This window comes from Choloepus didactylus, chromosome 12, assembly GCF_015220235.1.
Source record: "Choloepus didactylus isolate mChoDid1 chromosome 12, mChoDid1.pri, whole genome shotgun sequence".
In the NCBI taxonomy this organism is placed as follows: Eukaryota; Metazoa; Chordata; class Mammalia; order Pilosa; family Megalonychidae; genus Choloepus; species Choloepus didactylus.
Genome location: NC_051318.1, coordinates 36,736,620 through 36,749,247, shown reverse-complemented (window position 1 = coordinate 36,749,247; position 12,628 = coordinate 36,736,620). Strand labels below are relative to the sequence as shown.

General features: G+C 35.2%; 1 protein-coding gene across 1 annotated transcript in view; it reads left to right on the top strand.

Annotated features, from left to right (window-relative positions):
• Positions 1–12,628, top strand: part of TM9SF2 (transmembrane 9 superfamily member 2) — a 93,811-nt gene that overhangs the window by 72,245 nt on the left and 8,938 nt on the right. Inside the window, exons 11-15 of the mRNA XM_037799839.1 lie at positions 1,252–1,371; positions 2,723–2,780; positions 5,834–5,993; positions 7,859–8,010; positions 8,920–9,031. Coding sequence (XP_037655767.1) covers positions 1,252–1,371; positions 2,723–2,780; positions 5,834–5,993; positions 7,859–8,010; positions 8,920–9,031 — 602 coding nt within the window. The remainder of the gene's footprint in view (positions 1–1,251; positions 1,372–2,722; positions 2,781–5,833; positions 5,994–7,858; positions 8,011–8,919; positions 9,032–12,628) is intronic.

The following is a 12,628-nucleotide window of genomic DNA, read 5'->3' as shown; positions in this document are numbered from 1 at the left end:
CAGCGATTGCACTCCTCGGTATATACCCGGAAGATCGGAAAGCAGTGACACGAACAGATATCTGCACGCCAATGTTCATAGCAGCATTATTCACAATTGCCAAGAGATGGAAACAACCCAAATGTCCTTCAACAGATGAGTGGATAAATAAAATGTGGTATATACACACGATGGAATACTACGCGGCAGTAAGAAGGAACGATCTGGTGAAACATATGACAACATGGATGAACCTTGAAGACATAATGCTGAGCGAAATAAGCCAGGCACAAAAAGAGAAATATTATATGCTACCACTAATGTGAACTTTGAAAAATGTAAAACAAATGGTTTATAATGTAGAATGTAGGGGAACTAGCAGTAGAGAGCAATTAAGGAAGGGGGAACAATAATCCAGGAAGAACAGATAAGCTATTTAACGTTCTGGGGATGCCCAGAAATGACTATGGTCTGTTAATTTCTGATGGTTGTAGTAGGAACAAGTTCACTGAAATGTTGCTATATTATGTAACTTTCTTGGGGTAAAGTAGGAACATGTTGGAAGTTAAGCAGTTATCTTAGGTTAGTTGTCTTTTTCTTACTCCCTTGCTATGGTCTCTTTGAAATGCTCTTTTATTGTATGTTTGTTTTCTTTTTAACTTTTTTTTTCATAGAGGTGATTTGAAAAAAGAAGGGAAAGTTAAAAAAAAAAAAAAAAGAAAAGAAAAAGAAAAAAGACAAACAAGGGGAAAAAAAAAAAGATAAAAAAAAAAAAAAAAACTTAATGGTACTCTGAAATCTTTTTTCCCCTATTTTATTCTTTGATTAGATTCTGTCTTATCTCCTATGTTTGCATGTTATGGGGTTGTTTTTTGTGTGTTTTTTACCCCAAAGGATCTAGTATTATCTAAAACAGAACAAAAATATAATTTTTAGTGGAATATTTTTTATTCATGTTCATTTTAAAAGCTGTACTTGAATCTCAGAAGAGCTGAAAGCACTCACAGTCAGTTGGCCTCCCCTGTTAAAGAGAAATATGGGATCTTATGGGCCCTGATAAGAAACTTCCAAAGTGGACTTTGCCTTATAAGTGATCATATTAATGCAGTGCATTAAATATTACTAAGATTTCTGTATAGCTGCTTGGTAGTACAGTGTATGATTTCTCATGAAGTTGTATTTCTTGTTTGAAAAATGAGAGTTCTTCTACCATTTTACAACACAGGAAACAGTAATAAAATTTACAAGAACTTGAAATTACTTGTTTTTTAGTTTTTGCTTGCCTGGGATTTTTGTCACCTGCCAATAGAGGAGCACTGATGACTTGTGCTGTGGTCTTATGGGTGCTGCTGGGAACGCCTGCAGGTTATGTTGCTGCCAGATTCTATAAGTGTAAGTAAAAACCACCCTGATTGAGTATCAAATTAGTAATTTGATTTGCTACATCAGTTATCAGTGGGTCTGAGCTTTGTGTCAGATAGTTAATGTTCTTTAAACAATATGTATTATAAATGTCTATAACTGTTTAAAAGAAGTTTGGCTGGTGATATCTTTTGTAAAGTGAATACTATCCCTAGATTTATTTGTTCAAAAATGCTTATTCAGTGAAGTAAGCAAATTTAGATACTGTTTATCTACCACCCCTACCCTTCTTTTACTTTTACGTTTTGACTTACCAGGTTTGGCTGAACAACTTAAATTTGCTACATTCAGTCACAAAAATATTTTATTTTATAGAATCATTTCAAATGTTTCAAAATGTGTTATTTAAATTTTGATTGGAATATATTCAATCCAAAATTAATAATTTCAAAAGTCTCTTATCAGTAATTCTGTGAATCAAATCGTGTATGTATGTGTGTGTATATGGATGTATATGTGTGTATGTTTATAGACAGATAGATAAAATTTTGTCATTTTCTTTTATGACAATTGGTTCTTGAACTTGCTTATAAACTGTGTTAAAACTTTTTTTTAAATTCCAGCTATTCTCTGATTTCAGCCACTTTCATCTCCAACTTTTAGACTGGAAGAACAGAGGAATACCTTCATTCTTTTACCCTATATACTGCATTATTTAAATTTTAAATGATTTTTAAAGTAAAAAAATATATAAATTAGGGAGGGGTAAAGAAGAGTAAAAAGTTCATAAGCAAATTTGTTGTCCAGTGACCTTAACCCTTCTACTCTTCTTAGTCACCTTATCTAACACACTCACCAGAAACTATACTGAGTGCTAGAGGAGTCCTAAAGATGCAGAGCTGCTGTGAAAATTTAAATGTGTTACATGTTTTTGTTTGGGGGAAAGGGGGGAATGCATTGCATGTCAGGCTTGGGGGTGTCTAGTTCTATAGTAAATTCTGAAACTGACCGTAGAAAAAAAGAGTCCCTAGTGTGTTTTTCCTGTACACAGACCCATTTATTGATAGTGGCTTAGAATTTAGGGAGTTTGCTTTGTTTTGAGGTAAAAAAAAATTAGGAAAAGAGAATAGTCTGGATAACTTTCCATTGATATTAAACTTATTTTATGCTGAAGCAAATATCTCTAAAGCAGGAATTATCCAGCGTAGATCCTTGATGTGCATCCCTGATTTGGATCATTCAGTAAGGGCTGGTATAATTTTCTAGGAATGGGCACCCTGTGCTTTCTGACAATTTGTTGAATACCAATCTTGGAGTATGGATATTTGGTTTGCTTGAAAGAAGAGTTTGTATATTATACCACTTTTGTTTTTTTCTATAGCCTTTGGAGGTGAGAAGTGGAAAACAAATGTTTTATTAACATCATTTCTTTGTCCTGGGTAAGTGAGTTTTTTCGGTTATTACTTTCTTAATATAGTCATATTTTAGCCCCCAAATTTTCCATCCCTTACATCTTTAATTCTCTCTGTCTCTAAATCATGTAACTAAGAAAATGAATTTACCTTTTTCAAAAGAGATTTTAAAAAGAGATTTTTTTTTAAGTGGGTATTTAATAATCATTTGCCAGATGACTTCTGCATACCTTATCTTGGAAATGTACCCTAGATATGAGAATTTTTTTTATTCCTTTTCTTTAAAGTCTATTTCATAGTCTACAGTGGTCATTCTTATGTGTTGTCTTCTAAGACTGCATTTAAAGCTTTGATCTAATCATAGAAAGGTGTCCACATAAAGATGGTTCAGGCAAGCATGCATTTTCCTATTTTTTTTAAATCAAAAGTATCACCACTTATAGAGGACCATATTCTGGGGTGGGGGTTGACACCATGACTCTCTGGAGATACATATCAAGTATCTGATGTGTTTCTGGTCCTAAAAGTAGAAACTTTTTTCCCCAAGACCCAAATTTCTGGTAGGCAGGAACTATCCCCTATCAGCAATGATAAAGAAAGTCAAAGGTTAAATCTAGAACCCCAGGACTGTTCACTGCAGCCCAGAATTGAAAGAGCTTTTTCGCCATCAGTGACTGGCAACAGCCAGTTTATTCCAACATGTTTGGGGTGAATATTCTCTCAGATTATCATCTCCATTGAAGATTCACATGGTCTCAGCCATGTCACATTCTATTCAAATTGTTATAATTTTCTCAAAACATGCCCTTTGTCTTCTTTCTCTCTGCTACAGACTAAAAAAGTGCCCATCCTTACCAAGACTGTCACTTGTGATTTCCTTCAGAACCTTGTCTTTCAAATATTCCCCCTAATCTCTGACATCTTCCATTTCTCCCTTTCTGTATGTTCTGTTCCTGTGTTTCATCTCTTATTCCTATAAATATGCTTAGGTCTCCCAAATCCTAAAAAGAAATTTCCATAAACATCTTCCTCTCTACTATATTTCTTTTCCAGCCCCCAAAAATTCCTTGGAAAAGAAGAAAGTCTGTAGTCCCTTGTTCTCATTTTCTCAGCATACATTTATAGCATAAACCTTTGTAATCTTTTCCCCTATCACTTTACTGAAATATCCCGTGTCATTTTACTTCAACATCTCTTTAAATGATGTTCCCATTTTTAAATATAGAAACAATTTTTTTTTTAAATCTTTTTTCTTTACCTCTTTGCATTGTCTAAACTTGGAATACTTTCCCCTTGAAACCTCTTCCTCTTTTGACTTCATAAGAGTTATCCTATTCTGGGTCTTCTTTTAACTCTCAGGTCAATTCTTCTCTGATTTTTGTGTTCTTCATCCCACCCTTAAAAGTAGATGTTCACCAGCCGGAAGGTAAGGTAAGTAGAAAGAGGGAGAGAAAACCAAGACCCCCCAGTATTCCAGGAGCTGAGGGGAATGGTGATAATACTAAGCCATTTAAGTACAGGAGTTACCTAAGGGTGTTAAAAAGGGCCATGCTGTAAATGTGCTTACATGAGAGCCCTAGGGGCTCCTTCATAGCAATATAATGCAAACCACATATGTGCTTTTAAATTTTCTGGTAGCCACATTTTAAAAGTTTTTTTTTAAAAGGTGAAATTAATTTTAGTACTATATTTTATTTAATCAATATATCCAAAATATCATTTCAACCCTGTAAGTGCTAAGTCTTTGAAATCTGGCATGTATTTTATACCTTTGGCACATCTCAGTTCAGACCAGCCATAATTCAAGTGCTCAATAGCCACATGTGACTGATGGCTACCATATTAGATAGTGCAGCCCTGGAACATATTTTATATAAAATTAAAGAATGCCTTGATTTCTAGTCAGTTGATAATGTTAACATTTTTTAACGCAGTAAATTTTCATGTGTTGCAAGTAACTGATCTGTAATTCTCTAAAAGCTCTTGGAGCACAGAAACCATATCTGTTACTATAGCTCTTTGCACAGTGCCTTGCACATAGTAGGCATTCAGTAAATATGTATTGAAAGAATACTTTTCTGCAGGGTGGTTTCCAGAGATATTAGAGTATGGTGGTGATTAAAAACTTGTGTTTGAATCCCAGCTCTGCCATGTGTAAATTTCTGCATTTTAGGCAAATTACTTAACCTTATATTAACCTGTTGCTTCATCTTCTAAATGGGAGCAAAAATAGTTCTTCTCTCATAGGTTTACGAGATGATATTTATAAACCATTTAGCAGATGTCATAGTGGTAGAAGCCTAGCCTCAATGCTGGTAAAAATAGCTAATTTTTGAATCATTTACCCCTCAAATTTAGGTTCTTTTATGGGTGCTTTGCAACTTCCGTTAAGTGACTTTGAGTTTAACTACAACAGGAAGAAGTAGGTGGTTCTTCTATAGGTCTATAAAAGAAAAGGCTTTGATGATTGAAAAGAATTATCCTTGAGTTTTCAGAGATGTCATTTACTTACCTCTGGCTTACAGAGAACCAGTTAACTGTGGTGTTTATTTTTTCTCTGGTTACTGAATCATTTTTAGCTTAAATTAATAGCTTAATTATCTGCACTGAAGAAGCATTTTGAAAATGTAATTTATCTATTCTTTCACTAGGCCGTTGTAGAGGTCACCTTGAGGAAAGTGTACTTTGTGACCTTCTTCCTGTCTTTCATCTTTCAGTCTCCTTTCCCTCCTTCCTATATAAAATGGCTTATCTTATAGAGCAGAGTATTATTCAGTATGTGAAACAATATCATTTTGGATGCAGCATGGAGGCTGGTTTGGTGGTGGGAAAGAGTAATAGAAGACCCGCTACACTATCACTTGTTGCTGAAGGTGAGAGGTGAGAACCTCTGATCTAATGCCAGAGGAAGAGGGAAAATAGAAAGGCAGGAACTGAAAGGGTTTTCCCAGAAAACAAGTTTTCCTCTTCTTCTTTATTTGGTATTTTATTTTAAATAGTAATATTAATTGCATATTATTGTTACTGTATCATTTTGCTTCTAACTCTGAATTTACCCAAAAGTCTATTGTGTCTTTCAGGATTGTATTTGCTGACTTCTTTATAATGAATCTGATTCTCTGGGGAGAAGGATCTTCAGCAGCTATTCCTTTTGGAACGTTGGTTGCCATATTGGCCCTTTGGTTCTGCATATCTGTGCCTCTAACATTTATTGGTGCATACTTTGGTTTTAAGAAGAATGTAAGTTTATGGGTGTTAACTTATTCAAATGAATTTCAGCTGTGGAAATTAGCATATGCCACCTTAAAAGATAACATCAAAGAGTCTAAAAGACATAAACATATCCTGTAGGATGTGGATTTCATAAAAATTGGATAGATTCTTAGTTTGATTGTAGTCATTCTTAAAATAGTATTATTTGAGAATGTGGTGGAGAGGTTACAGATATAAGCCTAGATTTCAAAGTTTTGTAATATGATACATATTAATAGGGAAAGAAATGTAGATGTAAATGAATGAAAACTGAATTTTTGACATTAAAGATAAATTATTGAGGCATGGGTAGAAAAAATATAAATTATTTTATTATTTAAAAAATAAAAACTAAATTGTGCATTTTTTCCTTTAGCAGTAAGTGTTTCTAGTCTACATTACTTAACTAAGTAAGCCAGTATAATGAATTGGGAAGGGAAGCTGCAAGGAAAGTGACTGCAAAGTAGGAAGAGTGGTTTGTGTGTGTGTGTGTGTGTATAACTTTGAAATAAATTTTATATCCTTACCTGTTAATACTTGATTTTAAGGAGGATTATAATCAAGGCTCAGTCCTTCCTCCTTTCTTCTCTCCCTCTTTTCCCTTCCTTCTCTCTGTCTTTCTCTACCTTCACAGACCCTTTCCACCCTTAGGGTAAGAGGAAAATGAGAACTTATCCTTCTCCCTCCTCAGTATCCTCTTCTATGTTCACTTCACTGTCCCTTATTCTTCTCTGAAAATATCAAGCCCAAAAGATTAGAAGAAATAACATATTTTAGTATATCTTGTGAGGGGGGCATGATGTCCTGTCAGAAACGATCCTTACTTCATAGTCTCTACTGCACCTGCCGTACCAGGCTACTAAGAGATTTACAATTCCCTGGTATTCTGTTTATGATTTTAAATCTATGTATCATAAATAGTAAACTGACAGAGTTTGAAATTTTTTTTAATTTTAAATAGTTTTAAGTAGTTTAAATACTATGTAAAATTCCAAAATTATCTTGTTAAAAATCAAAAATACAAAAATTCAAGAATAATATAATGATTTTCTGCGTATATACATATGTAGCTACACAAAAAATAATCCCCTCTGTAGAAAGGGACAAGTTTTAAGCTTTGGTTTATAATCACAAACTATATAGAGCTTTTTGAAGCTCCTTGAAGGAAAATGAATTTCTATATCTGTACTTTTCTTGCTATGTAGCTATGTTTAGGTACTTTAGATTCCAGTTGTTTTTATAGCACCGTGTAGTATGTTATAAAAGAGAGCATATTGGGAACATCACCAATACCTTATGGCCATAACGCTTCATTTAGGCATTCATTATCTTCTTCATGTCTCAAGTCTTAGTAAAGTTGAGCAATGTTAATAAAGCTGATGATGATGTCACCCACCTTCAAATAAAAATACATTATGTTTTTTGTGTTTTAATTTTTTTATAAAGTTAAAAAAAAACAAAAAAATACATTGACAGTTTTCAGAACCATCTGTTTTGTACAGTAAGCTTATTATTAAAAAGAAAATCTTAACCCTACCTGTTTATTAGCTGTTATTTTCCAAATACCTTATTATCTCCTGTGTGTTTCTTACTCTGTCTAAAGCCTTTAGTCGGTGGGTAACTGCTGGAAACAGTGGTGACTTGTTCCAGTAGACAGACTGAAAATTGTATTTGATGGTATCTGGTTCATTGCTTCTAAATAGAAATTTCAGTTTGATGACTTAAGTAGACTGTTACTGCCATTAGTGTCAGCATGGAAGCTGAAAAAAAAGCAAACAAATGGTCAAGTACAAAGAAGAACTTAAAAAATAGATACATAGTTATGAATCTTTTTCTTTCTTTCTTTATTGAAGGCCATTGAACACCCCGTTAGAACCAATCAGATTCCACGTCAGATTCCTGAACAGTCCTTCTACACAAAGCCATTGCCTGGTATTATCATGGGAGGAATTTTGCCTTTTGGGTGCATCTTTATACAGCTTTTCTTCATTCTGAATAGTATTTGGTAAGTCAAGAACAAAGTCCTCTCTTACTTCTATTGCCATGACACGTAATATTAGCTTTCTCTTTTTATTTATATGGATTACTGTTTGCATCTTACATGTGTAAGCAGTTCTCCGGTCACCAGAAATCTTAACAGACAAAATGCTGTTTATTTTATCTTTTTCATGTGGGAAAAAAAATAATATTAATGACAGCAATTATTAATTGAGGGCTTATTGATTCTTACTTTTACTTCTTTTTACTTAATTCTCAGATCTCTATGACATGGTTATTATCCCCATTTTACAGAGATGAAGATGAGGCTTTAGAGGTTAAGTTGTTTGCCTGTTTCACACAGCTGCCTTTTGATATAAAATTAACCTAAGGTTATCCAAACCCATATTCTCAGAGAACTGGTCTGTATTGCAGCAGAGAGAAGATACTCTGAGCTCTTGATAGAAGGGATTCAAGCAAGCATTGAAAGAAGGGTTGAGCTAGGTGACCTTCATAGTACTTTCCAATCTCAAGATTTCTTCATAGAGTGATTTTGAGCCAGTCTGTTATCATATATGAAAGAAACCATATGCATCGAATGTAGCCTTTTTTTAGGTTGGCTCTGCCTTTCCATTAATTTTTTTATCAAATTTGTCTAAGTCACCAGTAGACAAGTAGACTAAGCATATTTGAGTAAACAGGAGTTTCAGGTTCTAACTGAGTGGGAAGGTAAGGTCCAAGGACATTGCCAAATCCTTACTTCCCCTGCCATATTCCCAGCCTCTGTAGCACCAGCTAAACTTATTAGAATGTATCTTGCTTGATTAGTTGGGAGAAAAAGCAAACATTTTCAGTTCAGGAAAAATGAAAATATTGTGTCATTTACTGTGTCAAAGAGAAAATATTTATAATTTCATCTTGATATGTTTGATTATAGGTCTCATCAGATGTATTACATGTTTGGCTTCCTTTTTCTGGTGTTTATCATTTTGGTTATTACATGTTCTGAAGCCACTATACTGCTTTGCTATTTCCACCTATGTGCAGAGGTATGTATTAGCAGTATTTAGTTATATTAATTTTTTTATCATCATTTTATTGAGATATATTCACATACCACGCAGTCATACAAAACAAATTGTACTTTCGATTGTTTACAGTACCATTACATAGTTGTACATTCATCACCTAAATCAATCCCTGACACCTTCATTAGCACACACACAAAAATAACAAGAATAATAATTAGAGTGAAAAAGAGCAATTGAAGTAAAAAAGAACACTGGGTACCTTTGTCTGTTTGTTTCCTTCCCCTACTTTTCTACACATCCATCCATAAACTAGACAAAGTGGAGTTTGGTCCTTATGACTTTCCCAATCCCATTGTCACCCCTCATAAGCTACATTTTTATACAACTGTCTTCGAGATTCATGGGTTCTGGGTTGTAGTTTGATAGTTTCAGGTATCCACCATCAGCTACCCCAATTCTTTAGAACCTAAAAAGGGCTGTCTAAAGTGTGCGTAAGAGTGCCCACCAGAGTGATCTCTCGGCTTGTTTTGGAATCTCTCTGCCACTGAAGCTTATTTCATTTCCTTTCACATCCCCCTTTTGGTCAAGAAGATGTTCTCCGTCCCACGATGCCAGGTCTACATTCCTCCCCGGGAGTCATATTCCACGTTGCCAGGGAGATTCACTCCCCTGGGTGTCTGATCCCACGTAGGGGGGAGGGCAGTGATTTCACCTTTCAAGTTGGCTTAGCCAGAGAGAGAGGGCCACATCTGAGCAAAAAAGAGGCATTCAGGAGGAGACTCTTAGGCACAAATATAGGGAGGCCTAGCCTCTCCTTTGCAGCAACCGTCTTCCCAAGGGTAAAACTTATGGTAGAGGGCTCAACCCATCCAACCACCAGTCCCCTATATCTGTGGTCATGTTAGCAACCATCGAGGTGGGGTAGGCGAATACCCCTGCATTCTCCACAGGCTCCTCAAGGGGGCACTATATCTTTTTTTTTTTTCCTTGTTTTTCTTTTTTTTTTTTTTTTAACTTTCCCTTCTTTTTTAAATCAACTGTATGAAAAAAAAAGTTAAAAAGAAAACAAACATACAATAAAAGAACATTTCAAAGAGACCATAACAAGGGAGTAAGAAAAAGACAGCTAACCTAAGATAACTGCTTAACTTCCAACATGTTCCTACTTTACCCCAAGAAAGTTACATAATATAGCAACATTTCAGTGAACTTGTTCCTACTACATCCATCAGAAATTAACAGACCATAGTCATTTCTGGGCATCCCCAGAACGTTAAATAGCTTATCTGTTCTTCTTGGATTATTGTTCCCCCTTCCTTAATTGCTCTCTACTGCTAGTTCCCCTACATTCTACATTATCAACCATTTGTTTTACATTTTTCAAAGTTCACATTAGTGGTAGCATATAATATTTCTCTTTTTGTGCCTGGCTTATTTCGCTCAGCATTATGTCTTCAAGGTTCATCCATGTTGTCATATGTTTCACGAGATCGTTCCTTCTTACTGCCGTGTAGTATTCCATCGTGTGTATATACCACATTTTATTTATCCACTCATCTGTTGAAGGACATTTGGGTTGTTTCCATCTCTTGGCAATTGTGAATAATGCTGCTATGAACATTGGCGTGCAGATATCTGTTCGTGTCACTGCTTTCCGATCTTCTGGGTATATACCGAGAAGTGCAATCGCTGGATCGAATGGTAGCTCTATATCTAGTTTTCTAAGGAACTGCCAGACTGACTTCCAGAGTGGCTGAACCATTATACAGTCCCACCAACAATGAATAAGAGTTCCAGTTTCTCCACAACCCCTCCAGCATTTGTAGTTTCCTGTTTGTTTAATGGCAGCCATTCTAACCGGTGTTAGATGGTATCTCATTGTGGTCTTAATTTGCATCTCTCTAATAGGTAGTGAAGCTGAACATTTTTTCATGTGTTTCTTGGCCATTTGTATTTCCTCTTCAGAGAACTGTCTTTTCATATCTTTTGCCCATTTTATAATTGGGCTGTCTGTACTATTGTCATTGAGTTGTAGGATTTCTTTGTATATGCAAGATATCAGTCTTTTGTCAGATACATGGTTTCCAAAAATTTTTTCCCATTGAGTTGGCTGCCTCTTTACCTTTTTGAGAAATTCCTTTGAGGTGCAGAAACTTCTAAGCTTGAGGAGTTCCCATTTATCTATTTTCTCTTTTGTTGCTTGTGCTTTGGGTGTAAAGTCTAGGAAGTGGCCGCCTAATACAAGGTCTTGAAGATGTTTTCCTACATTATCTTCTAGGAGTTTTATGGTACTTTCTTTTATATTGAGATTTTTGGTCCATTTTGAGTTAATTTTTGTGTAGGGGGTGAGGTAGGGGTCCTCTTTCATTCTTTTGGATATGGATATCCAACTCTCCCAGCCGCATTTGTTGAAAAGACCATTATGACTCAGTTCAGTGACTTTGGGGGCCTTATCAAAGATCAGTCGGCCATAGATCTGAGGGTCTGTCTCTGAATTCTCAATTCGATTCCATTGATCTATATGTCTATCTTTGTGCCAGTACCATGCTGTTTTGGCAACTGTGGCTTTATAATAAGCTTCAAAGTCAGGGAGTGTAAGTCCTCCCACTTCGTTTTTCTTTTTTAGAGTGTCTTTAGCAATTCGAGGCATCTTCCCTTTCCAAATAAATTTGATAACTAGCTTTTCCAAGTCTGCAAAGTAGGTTGTTGGAATTTTGATTGGGATTGCATTGAATCTGTAGATGAGTTTGGGTAGAATTGACATCTTAATGACATTTAGCCTTCCTATCCATGAACATGGAATATTTTTCCATCTTTTAAGGTCCCCTTCTATTTCTTTTAGTAGAGTTATGTAGTTTTCTTTGTATAGGTCTTTTACATCTTTGGTTAAGTTTATTCCTAGGTACTTGATTTTTTTAGTTGCCATTGAAAATGGTATCTTTTTCTTGAGTGTCTCTTCAGTTTGTTCATTTCTAGCATATAGAAACATTACTGACTTATGTGCATTAACCTTGTATCCCGCTACTTTGCTAAATTTGTTTATTAGCTCTAGTAGGTGTATCGTTGATTTCTCAGGGTTTTCTAGATATAAGATCATATCATCTGCAAACAATGACAGTTTTACTTCTTCTTTTCCAATTTGGATGCCTTTTATTTCTTTGTCTTGCCGGATTGCCCTGGCTAGCACTTCCAGCACAATGTTGAATAACAGTGGTGACAGCGGGCATCCTTGTCTTGTTCCTGATCTTAGAGGGAAGGCTTTCAGTCTCTCACCATTGAGTACTATGCTGGCTGTGGGTTTTTCATATATGCTCTTTATCATGTTGAGGAAGTTTCCTTCAATTCCTACCTTTTGAAGTGTTTTTATCAAAAAGGGATGTTGGATTTTGTCAAATGCTTTTTCAGCATCTATTGAGATGATCAATTGATTTTTCCCTTTCGAGTTTTTAATGTGTTGTAATACATTGATTGTTTTTCTTATGTTGAACCATCCTTGCATGCCCGGAATGAACCCCACTTGGTCATGGTGTATGATTTTTTTAATGTGTCTTTGGATTCGATTTGCAAGTATTTTGTTGAGGATTTTTGCATCTATATTCATTAGGGAGATTGGCC